The sequence below is a fragment of the Xenia sp. Carnegie-2017 genome, unplaced genomic scaffold (genome assembly GCF_021976095.1).
Source record: "Xenia sp. Carnegie-2017 unplaced genomic scaffold, XeniaSp_v1 HiC_scaffold_23, whole genome shotgun sequence".
Taxonomy (NCBI): domain Eukaryota; kingdom Metazoa; phylum Cnidaria; class Anthozoa; order Malacalcyonacea; family Xeniidae; genus Xenia; species Xenia sp. Carnegie-2017.
This window is the reverse complement of record NW_025813486.1, coordinates 14,409,156-14,429,797: the sequence shown is the minus strand read 5'-3', so window position 1 is coordinate 14,429,797 and position 20,642 is coordinate 14,409,156. Positions and strand designations below refer to the sequence as shown.

At 36.1% G+C, this 20,642-nt stretch overlaps 2 protein-coding genes across 2 annotated transcripts; both read right to left on the bottom strand.

Annotated features, from left to right (window-relative positions):
• Positions 1-1,589: 1,589 nt before the first annotated feature.
• LOC124449192 (protein ZBED8-like) lies at positions 1,590-2,946 on the bottom strand. Its single transcript, XM_047000137.1, has 2 exons — positions 2,669-2,946; positions 1,590-2,439 (listed from the first exon to the last, which is right to left on the bottom strand). The coding sequence occupies exons 1-2, from the start codon at positions 2,944-2,946 to the stop codon at positions 1,590-1,592; spliced, it is 1,128 nt and encodes a 375-aa protein (XP_046856093.1).
• Positions 2,947-19,757: 16,811 nt separating this feature from the next.
• Positions 19,758-20,642, bottom strand: LOC124449190. Its single transcript, XM_047000136.1, has one exon. It carries the CDS (start codon positions 20,640-20,642, stop codon positions 19,758-19,760), a length of 885 nt encoding a protein of 294 aa, XP_046856092.1.

Here is a 20,642-nt window from a genome sequence, read left to right as displayed (position 1 = left end):
TAAAATGCCAAATACTTGAATAGATAAACAATCCATATCGTTGAACTATAAAAAAATTTATAATAAAATAACTCGTTAATTCTTTGGAGGTTATGTAATGGGAAAAATCCACAAAAATAGTATCAATTTAACCAATTTTTTTGTCACTATGTTGTCTGCAAAAATATAATAATAAAAATAGAAAATAAAAAGCCATTTCAAAATGAAACAATTGATTTTTAATAGCATATTTATTTATATACATCGTATAGTTAGAGTTAATATCAACTCAGGGTTTATATTGATTATTTGCAGTCTGAACAGCAGCATACATATCAATATTTAACATTGTAGTTTATATAGGATTTTCCAAATAAATGCAGCAAAACAGATTTTATAAACCATGCTTAAGTGAATCAATTTTATCACGAAGTAAATGCGATAATTAAGAAAGAATAAAAGTAAAGTTTTATTTAATATGAAAAGTAATTTTTGAACTTCAAACATCAGTCGCGTGATGGATTTGACATACGCTAGATCCGCCCCTTTTCTTACTAGGATTATAGAGTCATTGGAAGCAGCCAATTAGATACTTCCTTACAGACAAAGCTTACGCAAGTGTGCAAGCACAGCTAATAAACATTGCACTGGTGAAAGCAAGTGCTGCTGGTCTGAAAATATGGTGTGCAAAATCAGATAGAACGACTAACATCTGGGCTTTCAAGAAACTTGGATGTAGTTTTGGCAACACCTATAATTCTATTGAAACAAAGTTTCAACATCCTGTGACTGGTGGCGATGTCTTTGTTGTATTAGATGCATGCCATATGCTGAAACTTGCAATTTGTTCCAGTGATGGAGATCAAATATAATGACAATTCTTCCATGTTCTTAATTTAATGCAAGAGCAGGAGGGTCTAAAACTTGGTAACAAATTATCGAATAAAAACATGCAGATTAAGAAAGGCAAATTAATGTGAGTTCGGCAGCTCAAACACTCAGTGCCTCAGTTGCAGATGCCATTGATTTAATGAACTTAATGGCATGTGCAACTGTCCAAAAACAGCCAGAGTTCCAAAAAAGAGAAGCTAATGTTACATTTTTCAAAAACATTGATAGACTTTTTGACTTACTTAATTTAAGGAATCCCCATGGCAAATGTTTTAAGAAACCACTAACATTGTCAAATATGAGTGGATGCCAATCAATTCTCAAGTTGTGTTAAATCACACAAAGGAGTATCTGTAATATGTGCACATAATTAGCAGTATAAGCTTCCGTTATGTTATATATGATTGACATTCACTTAGGCATAACTTGACTATTAGCACATGTAGAGCACAAACGTGTAAGCTGAGAGAATAAACGTAGACCAGGGGTTCTTAACCTTTTGTTGGTCACGGACCCCCAAAACATTCTAATGAAAGCTTTGGACCCCTTTAGAAGAAACACATCGCAATTGTCAAAATTAGCTTTTAATTAACTTAGTAATATAGTCAAGAAATTTGCAGACCAAACAGAAGCAAATTAATAATTCAACGAATAATAATGAATAATAAATCAATTACCGAGTCAATTAAGTTATACAACAATTACAAAACCATAAAGAATCAAAAAATACAGTGCAGTAACCAATAAGTAGAACGCAAATAACTTTTTAAATCAATGCGAAGGTTGCTCCTGCTTATCTTCAACAAGAACACGAAATTGTGGGATGGTTTTGCCAGGGCCACACGCATGTTATCCTTAGCATCCAACCGATTTCGTTGTTTCGTTTTGATAGCAAGAAGAGCAGAAAACCCTGCCTCACAGAGGTAGGTAGTAGCAAAAGGAATAAGAGCAACCATGGCTCTCTTCACTAGGCGAGGATACGCTTGTGCCAAGGAACACCAGAATTCTGCAAGGTTCTTTGAATTGAATTCGCTCCTTAGCATTTGCATTGTCCTGAACTCAATGAGGTCATCTTTGGCAAGATCGTCATCACCAATAGAATTTAGATCTGCAAGAAATGGGTTGCGAATCCACAATTCAAAATTCGGATCATGTGAGCAATAACTTTCAAAAGATTGCTGCAATCTGTCTAAATTTTCGCACATATTTCCACGTAGAGAGGAAAGCAGGGCTTCAGTATTATCGATTCGAGTTTGAGAGATCACTTCCTCCAGCATTGGGAAGTTGGCAAAGTTGTCTGTCTCAAGTCTTCTTTTCCACAAAGGAAGCTTTGCTTGAAAAGCCTGCAGTCTTTCTGTAACGTCCATAATCGTTACATCTGGTCCTTGAAATGACAGATTTACTTCATTCAAATGACCGAAAATATCTGCCAAGTAAGCTAAGCCATAAAGAAACTCCTTTCTGTCAAATTGCACTGATAGAGGATTTTGTTTTCTCGTAAGAAGAATGAAACTTCCTTTCTCAGTTCCATCAAACGCTTCAAAACTTGACCTCTCGAAAGCCAGCGAACTTCAGTGTGGTACAAAAGTACTTCATGTTGTGCACCCATTTCTTGGCAAAGTCTTTTGAATATACGATTGTTTAAAGCTCGAGCTCTGACAAAGTTGACGATCTTTACAGAAACAGACAAAATTTCTTTTAAAGCTGGTGATAGAGTTTTGATGCCAATGCATGTCGATGTAGAAAGCAATGAGTCACAATGATGTGAGGAGCTTCTTTCTTTACCAATGAAGCAAACCCTGAGGTTTTTCCAAGCATTGCGCGCTCGTCGGTACACAAACTACCAATATTTCTCTTCCAATTGAAGTCTTGTTTGGCAAAGAAATTGTTCACCATCTCTAATACGTCTGCAGCCTTTGTAGTTTCTGAGAGAGGCTCGCAAAATAGGAATTCTTCTTTAATTGCATCAGCGTGCATATAACGAACATATACAAGAAGCTGGGCACACTGAGAGACATCTGTGCTTTCATCCAGTTGCATGCTAAATGGAAATGGTGATGCTTTAAGTTCCTCCATTACTTGTTTCAGAATATTATTAGAAATGTCAATAATTCTGGAGCTGATGGTATCGTTTGACAAATCACCAAGTGAAAACAAGTCGTTATGGTAGACGAATCAACCCAAATCCAATTTACAAGACTTGAAATATAAACGTGTTATCTATAGCACCTAACACTTAAACTTAAACTCTTTTCAATTAAAGAAAAGAGGGATGTAATATAGGAAATAATAACTCAGACAGTCTCTAGCTCAATTATAAAGTTGGAAGAATGCTTCGTGGAAATTCAGTAAGAGCATCAGCTAATGCATATTGTCAGGTTTTTGATGATACTGTTATCATTCCTGTCTTTTTATCAAGAAAGCATGCATCTCCATTAAACCAAGATCCACACTGCCAAGAACACAACAAAATCCAGGAAACAGCTAAAGAAAGTGAAATGCTTTGCAATATTCTAAAATCCAACCCATATTCAGAGTTCATCCAAAATATTTTGGAATTAATGAATGGCTTTATTGCGGCAAAGTTAATAAAGTCAAATGTCCCTTCTGTATTTCCAACTTAAGTGGAACAGTATATTCTTTTAACTCCATCAGAACATGATTATTCTGTACAACCAGTGAATGAGTCCAAACCATCACTTCTTCATGATCTAAATAACAAAACTTTAAAAACATTATCAAAATTTGTAGTTGATGTGGTTAAATATGCCGAGCACATATTTAAGTTATATGTAGAAAGCTGAATCTCTGGTCAAGTCAGCAACAAGAGAAATCTCAAAACAAAGATGCTAGTAGAATTATGTAATCACTTTAGTCAGATTGTTACAAATTTTCTTTCTCCTCAATATGAAGACTGAACATTTTTTCCCGATGAAGAAGATCATTGATTATGGTTGTTAAAATGTGTGGCTGATGAATATAGGACAATAAGATACATACATATGGAAAAAGGTACACTGAAATGGTTGTTAATTTCAGGGAAGGGGCGGATCCAGCTTCTGGGCTGACCATGGCCCTGTGCCGTAGCGAGCGCCTTTGGCGCGAGCCAACGCTAGGGGGGTCTGGAGGCATGCTCCCCCAGAAAATTTTGAAATCTAGACTCTCAGTAAAGCGAATTCCGGCATTTTTAATGTAGAATATAACAATATTTTAGTTATAATCTCATCTAAAAAAAATTCTAATATCGTCATTTTTTTAATTCTGTTCGGAAGCAAGAATAAAAATTTTACTTACCTTGTGGTGTCTGATGTAAAATCAATGCAGTTTCCCTACCTTTCTGTAATCACAGGATTGTTGTCGCAGGAGTGAGAGAAAGATGAAGCATGTTATTTTTGCAGTGAATAATCAAAAGACAGTTCACTACAAAAAAATAATTTCCCATCTTTGTTGCCCCATCAAATGGTCTTTTTCGAAAAGCAGCAAGGATGCCTTTTGTAACAGCCATAAAGATGGCAAGACTAATAAAAGCAATGTTCAAAGGTGGTCTTCTTCCAACAACAGCAAAGATGTTTATCCAACAATCGTAAAGATTGCAAGATTAATAAAAGCAATGTTCAAAGGCGGTCTTCTTCCAACAGCAGCAAAGATGTTTATCCAATAATCGTAAAGTTGGCAAGATTAAGAAAAGCAATGTCCAAAGGTGATCTTCCAACAGCGACAAAGATGTTTATCCAACAACCGTAAAGATGGCAAGATTAATAAAAGCAATGTTCAAAGGTGGTCCTCTAAAAACAAAGTAACAAATAATTTTTGGTGGATGGGATTTTTTGATCCACCAAATAAGAAGGTGGGATCGCAGCACAAAGAAAGATATGGACATAGTCAATTGCACTCCCATCAACAAAATCTCTTGGATATATTGTACAATTGAACATTTTAGCCAACGAATCCCAATTTCTTTTCACTTCAGCATCATTAGTAATTTGGTAGTATGACTGAATAGCACACTGGATTACTGTGGACAAAGCAAACATACACATCAAGGATGAAAAGGTGTAATTATTTGCTGTTTCCACTGCTTGTAAAACTGCTGCAATTTCATTCGCATTTTCTAAAGAGGTTAGAGCTGCATCAGGTATACACATGGCAAAGGCATTTTTAAGTGAAGTGAACGCACCATTTTTATGCTGGGACTCGATGAGAGGATGGGTAGAATAGTATTTTGCATTCTCAAACATTTCAACACTAGTTAGGAATCTCAAGTAAATAGTCTCATTCTCAACTAATGCAATAGAACATGAATTGAACAGACAATTCCCATTGGCTGAAGTACTAAAAGAAAAATTAGTATTTAAGTATCAATGACTGCTTTTTATACCAAGTTATACCTGGAAACAAATCTGCTAGACTGACTCTGACATTAGAATAAATAAGGGTAACCAATACTGTTAAAGATAGACTAATAATATTGAAATTGAGAAAGTTATTATTTCTTTGTGTTAATTTGGTAACATCATGATAAAGTCAAAGTCACAGGCAGGTAGTCTAAGATTTGGAACTAGTCTAGGCATGTCGAACAGGATTCAGAGAACTTATTGATTCCATCTACTATAGCATCAATATTCTATATAACCCGCGAAAGAAAGTAACAGTTATTCAAAATGATATGTTAGTTTCTTTAACCAGGGGATAACATAAAATGCCAGGAATACAAGGATAATACATTATTGATTGGGTTGAATTTTAAAAAGGACTAGCTTTGACTAATATTGAAGTAAAACATTTTTTTTAACAGACAGTAACAATTAAATTTATTTAGGCCGTACATTAGACAGACTGAGTATGCAAAATAATGACAGCTTTAGACATATATTTTACATGATACACTAAATATGAATAGCTGAAAATTAACGGATTGATCATATATTTCAGGCCAAGATGTCAAACGTTAATAAAAATATAAATTAATACCCCAATACATGTAAATTCTTACCTAACAGAGACATTGGGTCCGGATCTTTCAATTTGGCTTTCAGGGAACTGCAGTTTTGAAAATGAACAAGTTCGTAGCATAATATCGCCAGTAGAATTTATATGACGATTATTGATTATTTTACCACAATGTTGTCTCAAGTTAGACAATTCACCAGAAATAATTTCGCAAGCGTTCTCTTGCTGAAAGATTTGGACGAGCTTTTCAAGAACATCGATCTTTTTAGAAGTTTCCATTGATCCCAATGGTTGAGTAGAACTAGAAGTAGCGTTTTTTGAAGTCGACAAGTATCGAGCTATTGCATATGACTTGTATTTATTGCGCAATCAAAATACATTCACCGTGGGTCACCGTGGCGCGCATGACCAAAACGTTCCCTGTGATTGGCTTGCAACGCTGCACCGTGGCTAAAGGTTACTATATTTAGCAACTATTGTGAAATTTTTTGAATGCTGACCGTGGCATTTCATTCTGAGATTGCAGGTTCGAATTTACGAACATATTCCACATATTCCGAGCATATGCTTGTCTTAATGCGGAATCAGCAAAAACTCCAGCATCTCCAGCTCTTCCAGCAGCACCAACATCGACATAGACAAATCTGTAATTTGCATCAACCATAGCCAGCAAGATAACACTGAAAAAGTGCTTATAATTAAAAAATTCAGAACCAGTGTCTGCTGGCTGTTGAATTGCAATATGCTTCCCATCAATAGCTCCGAAACAACATGGATAATTCCATCTGCTCTCAAATTCCCTTGCAATTTGAAGCCAGTCTTTGGTAGTTCTTGGGATCTAAAAAATGATGATTTTTATTTTAAAAATTGCAGGAATCCGTTGGCACTCCTCAAGACACAAGTTTTACCCAAGATGATGATGATGATTACAACAATGATTTTAATATTAATGAAAGTGAAAATGAAATGGAACATCATGAAGTGGCTGGTGCAGCAGCAAGGTCTACGAGTCAGCCTATACAAAGGCCAACTACTTCAAGGAAGAGACAGGCTGAAGAAGAATTTCATTTGATTAAAAGTTTGTCAAGTTCAATAGCCAAGAAGAGAGAACGCAGAAAAGAAAATAATGGTGGCAACATGTTGGATGCTTTTGGAGTCTATGTGGCAAAGGCACTTTCGGAATTAGATCCTAGAACTAGTCACCTTGCACAAAATAAAATAAATGGTATAATTTTTCAAGCACAGGCTGGTCTGTTGGCACCAACTCAAGAAATACCACCACAAATGCATCGTGCACAATCACAAAGAAATTATTTCAATCCAAATATAAGCATTGGTATGCCATCAAGTTCAACACCACCACTGTATGATGAAAAGAACGCATCATACAGAGAAGATCATATGCATATGTCAGGTGCCTGGCAAAATTGATACATTCACATTTGCACATTTTTGTAGTTATGGCTTTGTTTTGCATGTGTTTGGGTAAAATAAAGGATGTAGAAAAGTATGTTTTATAAGTGAATAGATTAAATAACCTTCAAATAATTCTCCTTCATTACTGCATACAAGGCATTACATGTTTCTTCCACAATACCAGATATTGTTCTTTCACCTATCCGATATTGAAAAGAAAGACTTCTGAATGTTTCCCCTAAACAAGATACAGACCATCATTTAATATATATGGTTTCTAATACCTTTACTTTGAACGACTCACTGCTATTTTTAATGTCTTTTCTTACCTGTAGCCAAAAAGCGTAATGTTACCGACAATCGCTCCCTTGCCTGAAGCGATTTTCGTAGTTTTGTGTCGTTTTTCTGAATTAGTGGCGACACCATACTCAATATTTCCTGGAATGAAATCCTATCTAAACGATGATACTGTCGGAATTTCTCTGGGTCCTCACAATTCAACTCATGCACTATTGTAGCCAATGCTCCTAGTGTTTCACGGCGTGAAATCCATGATTTGGTCCATGTCTTTCTGCAAGACGCTCTCGAACGTCTTCGTCTTCGGCGCGTTAACATAAGCAGCAGCAAAATTCCTTCCTTGTCTGATGAACTCGAGTCCCTGGCATCCGCCATCTTGCAATGGATGAATGTAAAAAAGTTGCTGAACGCATGTGCATTTTCTTCACGTGTTGAGATAATAGCTCAGCACGCGCAGACACTTGGAGCCAATGTTCACTCGTTCACCATTTTATTCAACATGTTGAATATTTGGCGCCGATGGCGCGCGAGGCGAATATTGCTCAAAACTTTACCGCACACTTGAGGAAATGGCGTGCGCCAACAGTCACGAGTAACTCTCAGCTCAGCCGATGGCGCTAGTGTGCGCCAGGCTGACATTGTTGACATGTCTCACGTCCTAACTCAGAGGCAAGAAATTACGAGTAGTACAAATGTTTGTAACCAGTAGTAGTTATCTAAATTTATCGTTAATTTATATTTATACACAATTAGTATTATCATTGAAAAATTTGTACAGTATGCAAACATGAAATGTTATTTTTTACTGGCAAGATATTTCATGAATACGATATTGCCAAATGCAACATTAATACTGTAATATTTATTAAGAGTTTATATTAAAAGAACAAAGTAGTCACATTTGCTAAACTGACCAGGTCATTTTTTTGGGTTCGTCATTTATCGTCAAATATCATTTATTGAGAAAGATACAAATTTATTTCTCAGTTGATAATTGAATTATGCAAATTTATTATTTATTACACTGTACTACTTTTTGAAAACCTGTCAGAAAAACATGGGCATTTTTGAAAGGCTGTGTCAGCGATCTACATTCTATTTTTGACTAAGACTTTTCTTAGGAAAGAAAAATCGTTACTTTATGAACGGCAGGCAGCTTGTTTATTCATTTATTGTTAAAAGGAAAAAAAACAAACACATTACTGATTTTGCAAAAAATGCCTGATTCATGTGCAGCATACAACTGTATGAACAGGAGAGGAAAACAAGTGATGGAAACAGTATTTACGACATAGCACAAAAATACGAAGGAAAGGTTTCCTTATTAGAACTGCGGAAGTTTGAAAAGCTTCAAACCAAACAAAGGAAAGCAGAACTAGATGTTATGTTTCTCAAAGATTGTCTCTCACTCGGCATTTATACAAAGTTTCTCTGCTTTCCGCTACCAAATGTCAACAACCAAGATAGCTTTGCAATACGCAAACGATTATTACGCAGCGCAATTAAAAAGCGAACAAAGGAACAACGGAAGTTATCGAATGAAGTAACGAAAATATCAGAAAGTTAAAGAATAATCTATCCTCTCTCGACTGGAATATTTTAAACAAAGCTCTGGAAAAAAACATAACCAAATACCTGCAAAAGACAATTACCACACATCAGAAAAAACTAAGTAATCTCACGAGGAACAGAACTCTACCATTCACACCCAACGAGACGATAACCAATCTATCATCACACCAATTAAAAGACGAAGAACTAGAACTCCTGAAAAATGGCCTCGGGTTCATCATTAAACCACTACGACTCAACTCAACATTCAAAAAAACAACTGTTAAGGAAGCTTCTAAAGACTCGATTAACAACAAAGCTTATAATGATATCTTCCCCAGAGGTTCTCAACCCTCATGCTTCTATGGCTTACCGAAACTTCACAAGAAACGAGAACCGGTTAATCGCCTTCACTACGACCGATGGTTTCATCATTAACTCATACAATTATAATTTAGCTAAGTATCTTAGTTGTCTACTAACAACACTCATACCAGATGACCACTCCACTAAAGATTCTTTCACTTTCCTCTACGACTTCTCATCTTTCAACTCATCAACTTCTTGTCCACAAATTCTTCATCTCCTACGACGTTGAAAGCCTATTTACTAACATACCACTTACTGAAACCATCAACCTAGCAATTGACCTAATATTCTGAGTGAATACTGAACCTGGACAGTGTTGCGATGGGCTCTCCCTTAGCACCCATACTTGCTAACATTTTCATGGGCTCACATGAATGAAACTGGCTAAACAACTACGACACTAAACCACTATTTACCGCAGATACGATATTTTTTGTGTTTTTACCAACGAAACTGAGGCCATGAGGCCATAATTACATTAACACACAGCATGCAAACATTAGATTTTCATTTGAAACTGAACAACAAGATCAACTGCCATTTCTTGACATTTTATTAACAAAATGCCATGACAGCTGTACAACATCTACATATCACAAACCAACATTCACACAGGACTTCTGACAAACTATTTTAGTTTCACACCACTTTCATACAAAACCGGACTTATACACACACTAATCGACAGAGCATACAAACTTAACAATATGAACAATGGCTTTCAACAAGACTTGAAACACATCACATCCACTCTTTTACGAAACTCTTTCCCACTACACTTTATTAACAGAACCGTAAAACGATATCTGTGTTCATATTACGATATATTTCAGCAGAGAAAACTCTTTGAACATAAAAGTAAGTTTTTATTACGATAAAAGAAAAACACAAAGAACGCCGTGCGAACGTACACATGCGCCCACGATGTAAACTTAAACATAGTTAATACTTCATAACAACGTAGTTAAGAATGTTGAGTGTAATTTACAACACTCCCACTCACTCAATATGTCATAATGTTTATACAAGTCCCAGTTTGCATCGCAGATATTCAAATTGTTCTCTTGGTAATGGTTTCGTAAAAATATCTGCCACCATTTTCTTGGTTGGACAGTACTTTATTTCGAGTGTTCCATCTTGAACTTTGTCGCGCACGAAATGGTGTTTAATATCAATGTGCTTTGTCCGCTTATGTAGCACTGTATTCTTTGAGATAGCGATTGTAACTTGATTATCTTCATGTATGGTTGTAGCCGCAGAACAATCTATTTGTAGGTCTTTCATCAGTTGTCGCAGCCATACTAATTCTTGGGTTGCATAACATAACGCAATGTACTCCGATTCCGACGTTGAAAGAGCCACTGTTGTTTGTTTCTTGCTTGCCCAACTGATTGCACCACCTGACTTTATAAACACATTTCCGGAAGTTGACCATCGATCATCTGCATCAGAGTATCCCTCTAAATCGATACTGGTTTTTCGGTACTGCAGGCTTAGTTTACAAGTTCCTTTCAAGTAACGAAAGATGCGTTTCACAGCTGTAAGATGTGCTTCGTTCGGTGCTGTGTTGAATTTAGCTAATATTGTTACTGCTTGAGCTATATCTGGACGGGTAGCAATTGCCGCGTATATCAAACTTCCTACCATTGACTGATAATGAGAGGCATCGACTGATTTGCTGTGTCCATCTTCTTTAACAAGTTTGATGCTTACATCCATTGGCGTAGACACTGTCTTGCAGTCTTGTAATTTATACTTTTTCAGAATCTTGTTGATGTATTGCTCTTGATTAATTTGTAACACACCGTTCTTTGTAGTAATACTAACTCCTAGGCAGTAGTGGAGTATGCCCATATCTTTCATCTTGAATAGGTTTGCCAAATTGGCCTTTAGATCATTCATCTCTTCTTCAGTTTCAGTCAAAAGTATGAGGTCATCAACGTGAACAGTGATAATCGCCTGCTTATCTTTGAGAAAACGAATAAATACGCAAGGGTCTGCTTCACTCTGAACAAATCCTAATGATAACATAAACTCTCTGAAAACCTTATTCCAGCAACGTGGACTTTGCTTTAGACCATAAAGCGATTTTTTGAGACGACACACTAGCTTTTCTTTTCCTGGTTTTACGTAGCCTTCGAGTTGTTGCATGTATATTTCCTCTTCCAATGTTCCATTGAGGAATGCCGTTACTACATCCATTTGATGGATCAACATACCTCGAGTACACCAAAAGCCAGAAGAGTGTGAATTGACGAAAAACGAACCACTGGAGAGAATGTCTCTTCATAGTCAATTCCATATTTTTGCAGAAAACCCTTAGCCACCAGACGACCTTTAAATCTCTCTATCGTATTTAACTTTAAAGACCCACTTGCAACTGATAGGCTTACGACCAACTGGTAATTCGACTAATTCCCAGGTCTCATTCTCTAGTAAAGACTGGTATTCTGCATCTGCAGCAGCTTTCCATTCCGTTGCATATTCACTATTAAGAGCATCTTATGGCACGCCAAACATAACAAAAGTGTATCGAGAATTCCAACCACTAGTCGAGAATCATAAGTGACATATGAGAAAAACAAGCATGTGTTGAGAAAATCAACCATATGTCGAGATTTCTGACTGGCAAACTGGACAGCGGTTGCGAAACATATATTACAAATACTTCGTGTCATCCATATAACATAACATGGTCTTCAGTAAACAATGGCTGAAGAAAATGGCGTTCCAAATAATATTGTAGAAAATATTCTTACAAGACTGGACGAACTCTCTTCGCGCATTTCTCCCCAAGAAACTGGTGAAAGAGAGGTCAGGCGTCTTTTTACTGGAAGAAGAACTTCTTCTTCAACATCACAAGCATCGTCTTCCAGGCTTGCAGCCGGGAGACAAAATTCAACCTATCCAAATAACAGAAATTTTGTACGGAGGCACAATTTTCAAGGACAACGTCCTTCAAATGTTGGTCGCAGGAAAGCTAAGGAACCTAAAGTCAAAGCGATCGATAACAGGACCTTCATGCGTGACTTGGTACTGCTTGACAGACCTTCCACTGTTGTTGTCCCACGTCAGGGAGTGCGTCTGTATTTAATGGAGAAAGGGCATGTGATATCAGGATGTAGATTCACTAGAGGAATGAATGCAGCACAAGTAGAGATCACCATAATGGAGGCGTTTGATGGAAAGGTTCCTCCAGGTGTTGATATCGAAATACTGATGTCCGTGCATACATCTTTGGTTGCTCCAACTTTGGCACCTGGGCAACATGGCATTGATGGGGCATTACTGCAGTGGCTGTTTCAAAACAAACCAATTTATATTCGTCCAAGTGAACAAATAATTGTGTCTGCACCTGGACTAAAGTCTATATCACAGGTGGGAAATTTGTCTTTATCCTATTGCTGAAAAATGCTATTGTTAGTCACCATATTCCATGATTGATTGACTCTTTTATAAACTTAATATCCAGTAGTCCATTTTGATGCAATAACACGTAATAGCAGTGACATTCTGAAACTTTTAGATATTTCAGAAGGAAAACAATCAATTTAATGAGGAAAGTCATATTGATTTAGGTACTATATTAAGTTTATTGTCATATCATATTTATGGTTTGCACATTCTTCCAAGTAAGAGAAAATGACTTTCTTTTTCTAGAAATAGAAGATGAAATGTCTTCAGATATTTTATGGGCAGAGGATGGTACAGTGACACCATCAGTGGCACATGGTAAAACATTTGATAAATCCTGTATTGTGCTCTAATAAAATTGTACTGTTGCTTTTACTCGTACACAAAAATCATTATTAGATACATATCTTGCTTTATTTTTGTCAATTGGAACATCTGCTCCATACTTTACTTTATGTACCCATTTTCCTGGTAAGACTAGCATATTCTCTGATTCGTTCACTATTGACCATGTGCTATTCTCCATTAGTGAGTCATAGCCAACAGGTAGAGTGGAGGACTAGTATCCCAAATGTGCAAGTTCATATCTCATCCAAGTCACGTGTTTTTTATGTGCATATAAAAACAGTGTTAGGATTTATATTACGTATGTTCAGTGTAAGATATGTCTATATTTTATTCTGTCATTTGATTCCATTTTACTATCGTGAAATGAATTAAAAAGCTTTCTGTAAAACTAAAGTTTTTGATTGCAAATGAAGCTACATTGTTCATACACCCTTGACAATGGAAAAGGCAAAAAGGTTGGCAAATGTTGAAACTGCAGATATTGACTCGAATGAAACAAACCTGGGAGGAAGAGACAATATTTCAGAAACTGGTTGGACTAAAGTTGCCTTTGCAGAGACCTCTCCAAAAGACTCGGCCAATACTTTCAGCAATACAAGCTCATTTTATAACTGGGAAAGGCTTCGACAAAGTCTTCACCAGGCAACTCTTGAAGAAAATTGTTTGAAGGATGGACAGTTGTGTCTTGTTTTTGCTGCTGATATGGCTACAGTTTGTTGTACTTATTGTGGACCATGACAGTTCTTTTGCTCAAAATGTTCTAATAAAATCTGTGAAAACAGAAATCAATTCCATGTCATGGAAAAGTGAACTGTAGGTTAAAGTATTTTGAAAATCTTCAAACTAAAAATATGTGTATCAATTCCAAAATGCTTTCATATTTGCTGAAACACTGAAACACATGTTAATATCTGCTCATTGCACAAAGACATTTGGATAATGTTGAATTAGATTTTGTTTTCTAAGTAATTCCAACCACATCTTTTCACTTTTGCTGAGTGATCTTTTTATCTTAAACGTATGTGATGAGCAAATTAATTTCCTTTGCTACTACAATAATGCATTAAATTAAATTATGTTTTTTAAATGTACTTTGTTGTTGATGATTTTTTTTTAAGGAAATCAGCACTGAAGAAACATTTTATTACAGAGACACTGTTTCAGTTTAAACGAGTAATGAGAATGCTAACAGTGTTAAAGTGTTTAGAAAAATGTGGTAGAAATATAAAGTATGCCAGTTTTTGGCATATATAACCATGGTCGTAAAAACGTTTTATTACAGAGACACTGTTAGTTTAAGTTTAAACGAGTGATGAGAATGCTAACAGTGTTATAGTGTTTAGAAGAATGTGGTAGAAATATAAAGTATGCCAGTTTTCGGCATATATAACCATGGTCGTAAAAACGTTTTATTAGAGAAACATTGTTAGTTTGAGTTTAAATGATTGATGAGAATGCTAACAGTGTTAAAGTGTTGAGAAAAATATGGTAGAAATATAAAGTATGCAAAGCACCGTTATACGCGGTGCTTTGACCATTATACGCGGTGCTTTGACCATTATACGCGGTGCTTTGACCGTTATACGCGGTGCTTTGACCATTATATTCGGTGAGCCGCTATTGCTGGTCAGCGGTGACGCATCAGTTTATAAATCCTTCATTTTATTTTTTTCATAATTTCAAAATGGAGTCCAAAATGTCATTTATTTTGCAAAAGTTGCGACTGGATCACTTTGAGGAGCGATTTACTTCAGAGAAAATAATGCCGGACTTAGTTTGTAAGCTTTCTCTCAATGATTTCAAAGAGTTAGGGATCCAAAACCATCCCGACATTATGTCAATACGAGTAGAGTGTTTGAAATGTGGATTGAGCGAACCACCAACTAGAACACGGAATGAATACGGAGCACAAAATAAAGCAAATTCCGAAGAGGGACATCTCGTTTTCTTGATATTCAAGATATTACAAGAGTTTGAAACAAAATAATGTGTAATATTTCGTCTTTATTCCAAAGACATCATCAGACTTATGGTTTACAATGCAGGCTGCGAAACTTTTATATATTTACAAGCGGAAATGGCAGTTATGTAATTAGAGAACTATAAGACTAAAATATACTAACATTAAAATAGAGATAGTTTCTTACAAGCTTTAAGACCACTATTAAGTTGTGGCATATCGCATCAAAGCTTCTAAGATGAGAAGTTGATTAGGATTATTATTTTTACAGTGATATAATATTTTGGTATTACTAGGAATCAAGTTACAAGGATTGAGTGTGTGAGATCGAGGTCGGAATCAGCGTCAGGAAGTGAGAAAGGTGTGAGATGTAGTTGGCGTCTGGACAAATGAGTAAATGTTGTGAGATGGCACTAGAATTATTGTAATTAGTAGCATGTTGGGTTAGTCTTGTGTGTAGGTTTCAGTTTGCCAATGTATGTATGACCACAGCCTGGACATTTAAATTCATATATAACATTGACTTTAGAGAGTTCGAATTTTGTCCTTTTGGGACAGAAAATTGATGTCTTTTGTTTCATATATAACTATAGGTTTGATGGGAATTTTAAGCTACGGCGAATTTTACGAAGAAGATTGAAAACCAAACGTTCACCCTGTTTGCCTAGATATGGTATTCTAATGAAAATTTTACGAAGGTCATTCTCAGTATTTTGTTTAGAGGGTTATTTTTAGCTATGATTTTGGTTTTGAGTTTGTGAATCAAGAATTTCCGGACTGTAAGAGGAAACCATTCCATGACATAAAAGACTGGAGTGTTTGAATTTGTTTTTGAATAATGTTTGGTTAGAGCAAATCTTAAATCGCGAAAAATAGGGAATTGATCCAAGTAGTTTTGGTTGAAAGGTTCGAAACTTGAAAATGTGTATATTGGCCAATATGACATTTTTCAAGACATCGATATATTCAACTGCAAAACTACTTGGATCAATTCCTATTTTTCGCATTTAAGATTTGCTCTAACCAAACATTATTCAAAAACAAATTCAAACACTCCAGTCTTTTATGTCATGGAATGGTTTCTTACAGTCCGAAATTCTTGATTCACAAACTCAAAACCAAAATCATAGCTAAAAATAACCCTCTAAACAAAATACTGAGAATGACCTTCGTAAAATTTTCATTAGAATACCATATCTAGGCAAACAGGGTGAACGTTTGGTTTTCAATCTTCTTCGTAAAATAGCTTAAAAATTCCCATCAAACCTATAGTTATATATGAAACAAAAGACATCAATTTTCTGTCCCAAAAGGACAAAATTCGAACTCTCTAAAGCCAATGTTATATATGAATTTAAATGTCCAGGCTGTGGTCATACATACATTGGCAAAACTGAACGAAACCTACACACAAGACTAACCCAACATGCTACTAATTACAATAATTCTAGTGCCATCTCACAACATTTACTCATTTGTCCAGACGCCAACTACATCTCACACCTTTTCTCACTTCCTGACGCTGATTCCGACCTCGATCTCACACACGTGCCACTCAATCCTTGTAACTTGATTCCTAGTAATACCAAAATATTATATCACTGTAAAATAATAATCCTAATCAACTTCTCATCTTAGAAGCTTTTGATAAAACGATATGCCACAACTTAATAGTGGTCTTAAAGCTTGTAAGAAACTATCTCTATTTTAATGTTAGTATATTTTAGTCTTATAGTTCTCTAATTACATAACTGCCATTTCCGCTTGTAAATATATAAAAGTTTTGCAGCCTGCATTGTAAACCATAAGTCTGATGATGTCTTTGGAATAAAGACGAAATATTACACATTATTTTGTTTCAAACTCTTGTAATATCTTGAATATCAAGAAAACGAGATGTCCCTCTTCGGAATTTGCTTTATTTTGTATTATTTGAAATTGTCTGCTTGTCCTGGTTAATACGAAGCACTACAGTTTAATATACCTAAGCTTCTCCTTGAAGGCTATTTGGAACAAGATTTCACGATAGCAGAAATTGCAAAACTACTTTCAGTTTCTGAGAGCACATTATACCGGCGAATGAGAAAATTTGGCCTCTGTAAGAATGAATTCTCTGTTATTATGGACGAGGATTTGGATGAACAAATTGCTAAGATCGGCCAAGAGTTTCCCCATTGCGGCGAGAGCATGGTAAAGCAGATCCTTATTGGAAAGGGTATTAAAGTACAGCGGTGGCGTTTACGTGATAGCATACATAGGATTGACGAGGAGGGCGTTGCTCAAAGAAAAAGGGGAAGGCTGCAAAGAAGGGTCTATCACGTCCACGGGCCAAACCACCTATGGCACATAGACTCAAACCACAAACTTATTCGTTGGAATATGATAATTATTGGAGGGATTGATGGTTTTAGTCACTTACCTGTCATGCTAAAATGTTCAGACAACAATAAAGCAAATACTGTCTTGACCTGCTTTTGTCATGCTGTACAGGAATATGGCTTGCCTAGCAGAATTAGGATAGACAAGGGTCTTGAAAATGCTGGGATTGCACAATACATGATTGAGAAGAGAGGGACTGGTCGGGCAAGTGTTATTGCAGGGAAGAGCACACACAACCAGCGAATTGAAAGATTATGGAGGGATGTCTATGATGGTGTGCTCAGTTATTTCTATCAACTTTTTTATTTCTTGGAAGGAGAACGTGGGCTTGATCCATTAATTGAATCACATTTGGCAGCTTTGCATTATGTTTATTTGCCTTTTGTGAATGTAAAGCTAGACACTTGGAGAATGGCTTGGGCTCATCATCGCATGCGAACAACTAGAGCAACCCCTGTACAAATGTGGCTTGCAGGTCAATTTCAAAATCCAGTGGGCTCAAGAAATTACGTAGACAGAATAGGAAGTAATGGTGATCTTGAAGATGAAGACGAGGAGCAAATACAAGGAGGAGGAGCAAATACAAGGAGAACGACCAATTGTATTACCTTTGCTATCTTCATTGCCTGCAGCTTGTCTACAGGAACTGAACGGGACTTCTTCAAACTGGACTTTGTTAAACCATGGCATTCACGATTATCTGGCAGCATTAGATATCATCAAAAGGCATGTTTGAAATTTCATTAATTATATGTGTTACAAATGGAATTTTAAACAAACAATAGTTAAACAAACTAATGTACTTTATAATGTATTATTAGTTAAATTACACAAACAAACTACCCTTGCTCATGAGTTCACTTTTTTAAGATAATAAGTGTCACATGCTTTCTCTTGTCACTTTACAGTTTTTCATGTGTAGGCAATATCAGACTGCAGACCAGCAATCAAAAGCTTGTTAAAATATGTTACATAAAACAAAGAACACATCAAATGGTTTTAATGAAAAATTCCACTGCATTGTTTACATGGTTTTACATATTTCCAAAGAAGGCATTTGCAAATGCATAGTCATATAATGAGAAAAGTCTATCAGGCGTAGGTAGAGGAATTAAGGTTGTGGCATGTGGAAGATTAAGTGCACAGATACATGTATTAGCTGTTGGAACAAACTTGCCATCTTCTTGTGCAGGAACAAATGTTATGCTTGGTGGTATAGTAAAACCCAGGGGTGGCTCCTCATCTGCACATGTCACAAACATCAATATGTGCTGCAATGTGATATCTCCCCGTCTTCCACCTAAAGTTGAAATGTCACACAAACCTAAATTTCTTCTATCTCAATTGAATATCACAATTATATAAGTATCAATATGTAATTGTGAGGTAATTTAAAAACCATCAAAAGTGACTACCTCTCTTTACTTACTTGCTACTTGTCTTATATATTTCATGAACTCTGAATATATTTGATTTTCAAAAGTTCTTTTATTTGAGCCTTGATCACTAAAATTTGCTCGTAGCAAGCTTGTCAACTTCCTGATCGTCAAAGTTTCAGTATGACATGGTTGAAGAAGACTCAAAAATTCTTTTAGTTTAAAGCCAAGCTAAAAATTTTAACAAAAGTAAAACTTGCCAAAATAGAAAAAATTTGTGTTCTTGAAAAAAAACACAAGATAACTGCATGTCTTTGCTTATTTTATCTACAGAAGATGAAATAATCTCTGAAATAATTGTGCTCATATAATTAGTATTGCAAACATTCTTACTTGAAAGATGCCAACTTTCTTCAAACCTCCTCGTAGCTCTGTGATGCATGGTTCTGATGTTTGCTCAGAAAAGAATATTGTGCCACATAAATCACCAATGAAAGTTGGTATTTTACCATTTTGAATAATACTCAATCCTTAAGTGAACAAAAGTAATGGACAGGTCATTTTTAAGAATGTTTTGCAATAAAAATTTTCCTACTAATTCTTTAGATAATTATTTTCTTGTGAAAGTAATGAAACGTGCATCACCTAATACTATGCCAACTCCAACATATTGCTCACTCAGCAAATTGCGTAGTCCATTATCAAAGAATTTCTCCTAAATTTCTTTTAACACCAGTCAAAAAAATTCCTTCCTTGGTCCACCCTGGTCTACAGCAACCTAATTGAAATATGCATTATTGTACTGTATCTCACAAATAATCAATGTCTCAAATGCAAACAAGACATACTTCCCCATAAAATTCAACTTGCAATGTTTTCCGATAATCTGTTACGCACAATATTTCATCCAAGGCTGTCTTCAAAACATTGCCACGGTCAATCATTATAAAGTTGGTATCCCCTTCATTCACTTCATCTAAAGCTTGAACTTCTAAATCTCTGCCAGTTACCATCTTCTTTTGGAAACAGCGCAATATTTCAACAGCACTCAATACATTATATTGTTCACAATAGGCTACTGTATCATTGACAATGTCGTCGACAATCTTATCCATGTGAGAGATCTCTGACTCTTTTACTGTGAGGTCGATGACCTCACTAGACATTTGTAAGGTGGTTGGTACACTTGCTATTGTCTCTGTTTCGGTATGTGACAAAGATGCTTCAGATGATGCAGGAAGTGACATTAAGGAGTTGCTAGAGGATGGTGCTTGACCAGATATAACAAATTCTCGACTTTCCTCCTGAGCAAACTGACCAGGTTCAGCGTCTTGGCCATCTTCATCACTAGTGTCCAGTCCTTCCATACATGACCATAAATGGCTCCGAAGCCGACGAGCAAGAATCTCCTGGTTGCACATTTTGCATCGCTCCTTAACTTCAGATTGGCTTTGCTGGACCAATGGCTCTTTGGACAAAGACATTTGAATTGGTCGTAAATATATCTTACCTTGACCACCACCCAAATTTGCACGAAGGTCCTTTGCACCCCATGAGCAATCGAGCACGGCCAAATCACGACATTTGGGGGCACAACGCATCATTTCAAAGCCACCACATGTCTTAAGTTGAGGAAAACCTAAATGACTTCCATTGTCGTCCAGGGAATTTGATGTTAATTTACTGACAACATTTTCTTCATCATCTTCCAT

Coding starts and splice junctions, on each gene's coding strand:
- LOC124449192 (XM_047000137.1), bottom strand. CDS start 2,946: ATGGAGGAACTTAAAGCATCACCATTTCCATTTAGCATGCAACTGGAT. Junction 2,440..2,668: donor ATGCTTGGAAAAACCTCAGG/GTTTGCTTCATT, acceptor ACCACACTGAAG/TTCGCTGGCTTTCGAGAGGT.
- LOC124449190 (XM_047000136.1), bottom strand. CDS start 20,642: ATGGAAGATGATGAAGAAAATGTTGTCAGTAAATTAACATCAAATTCC.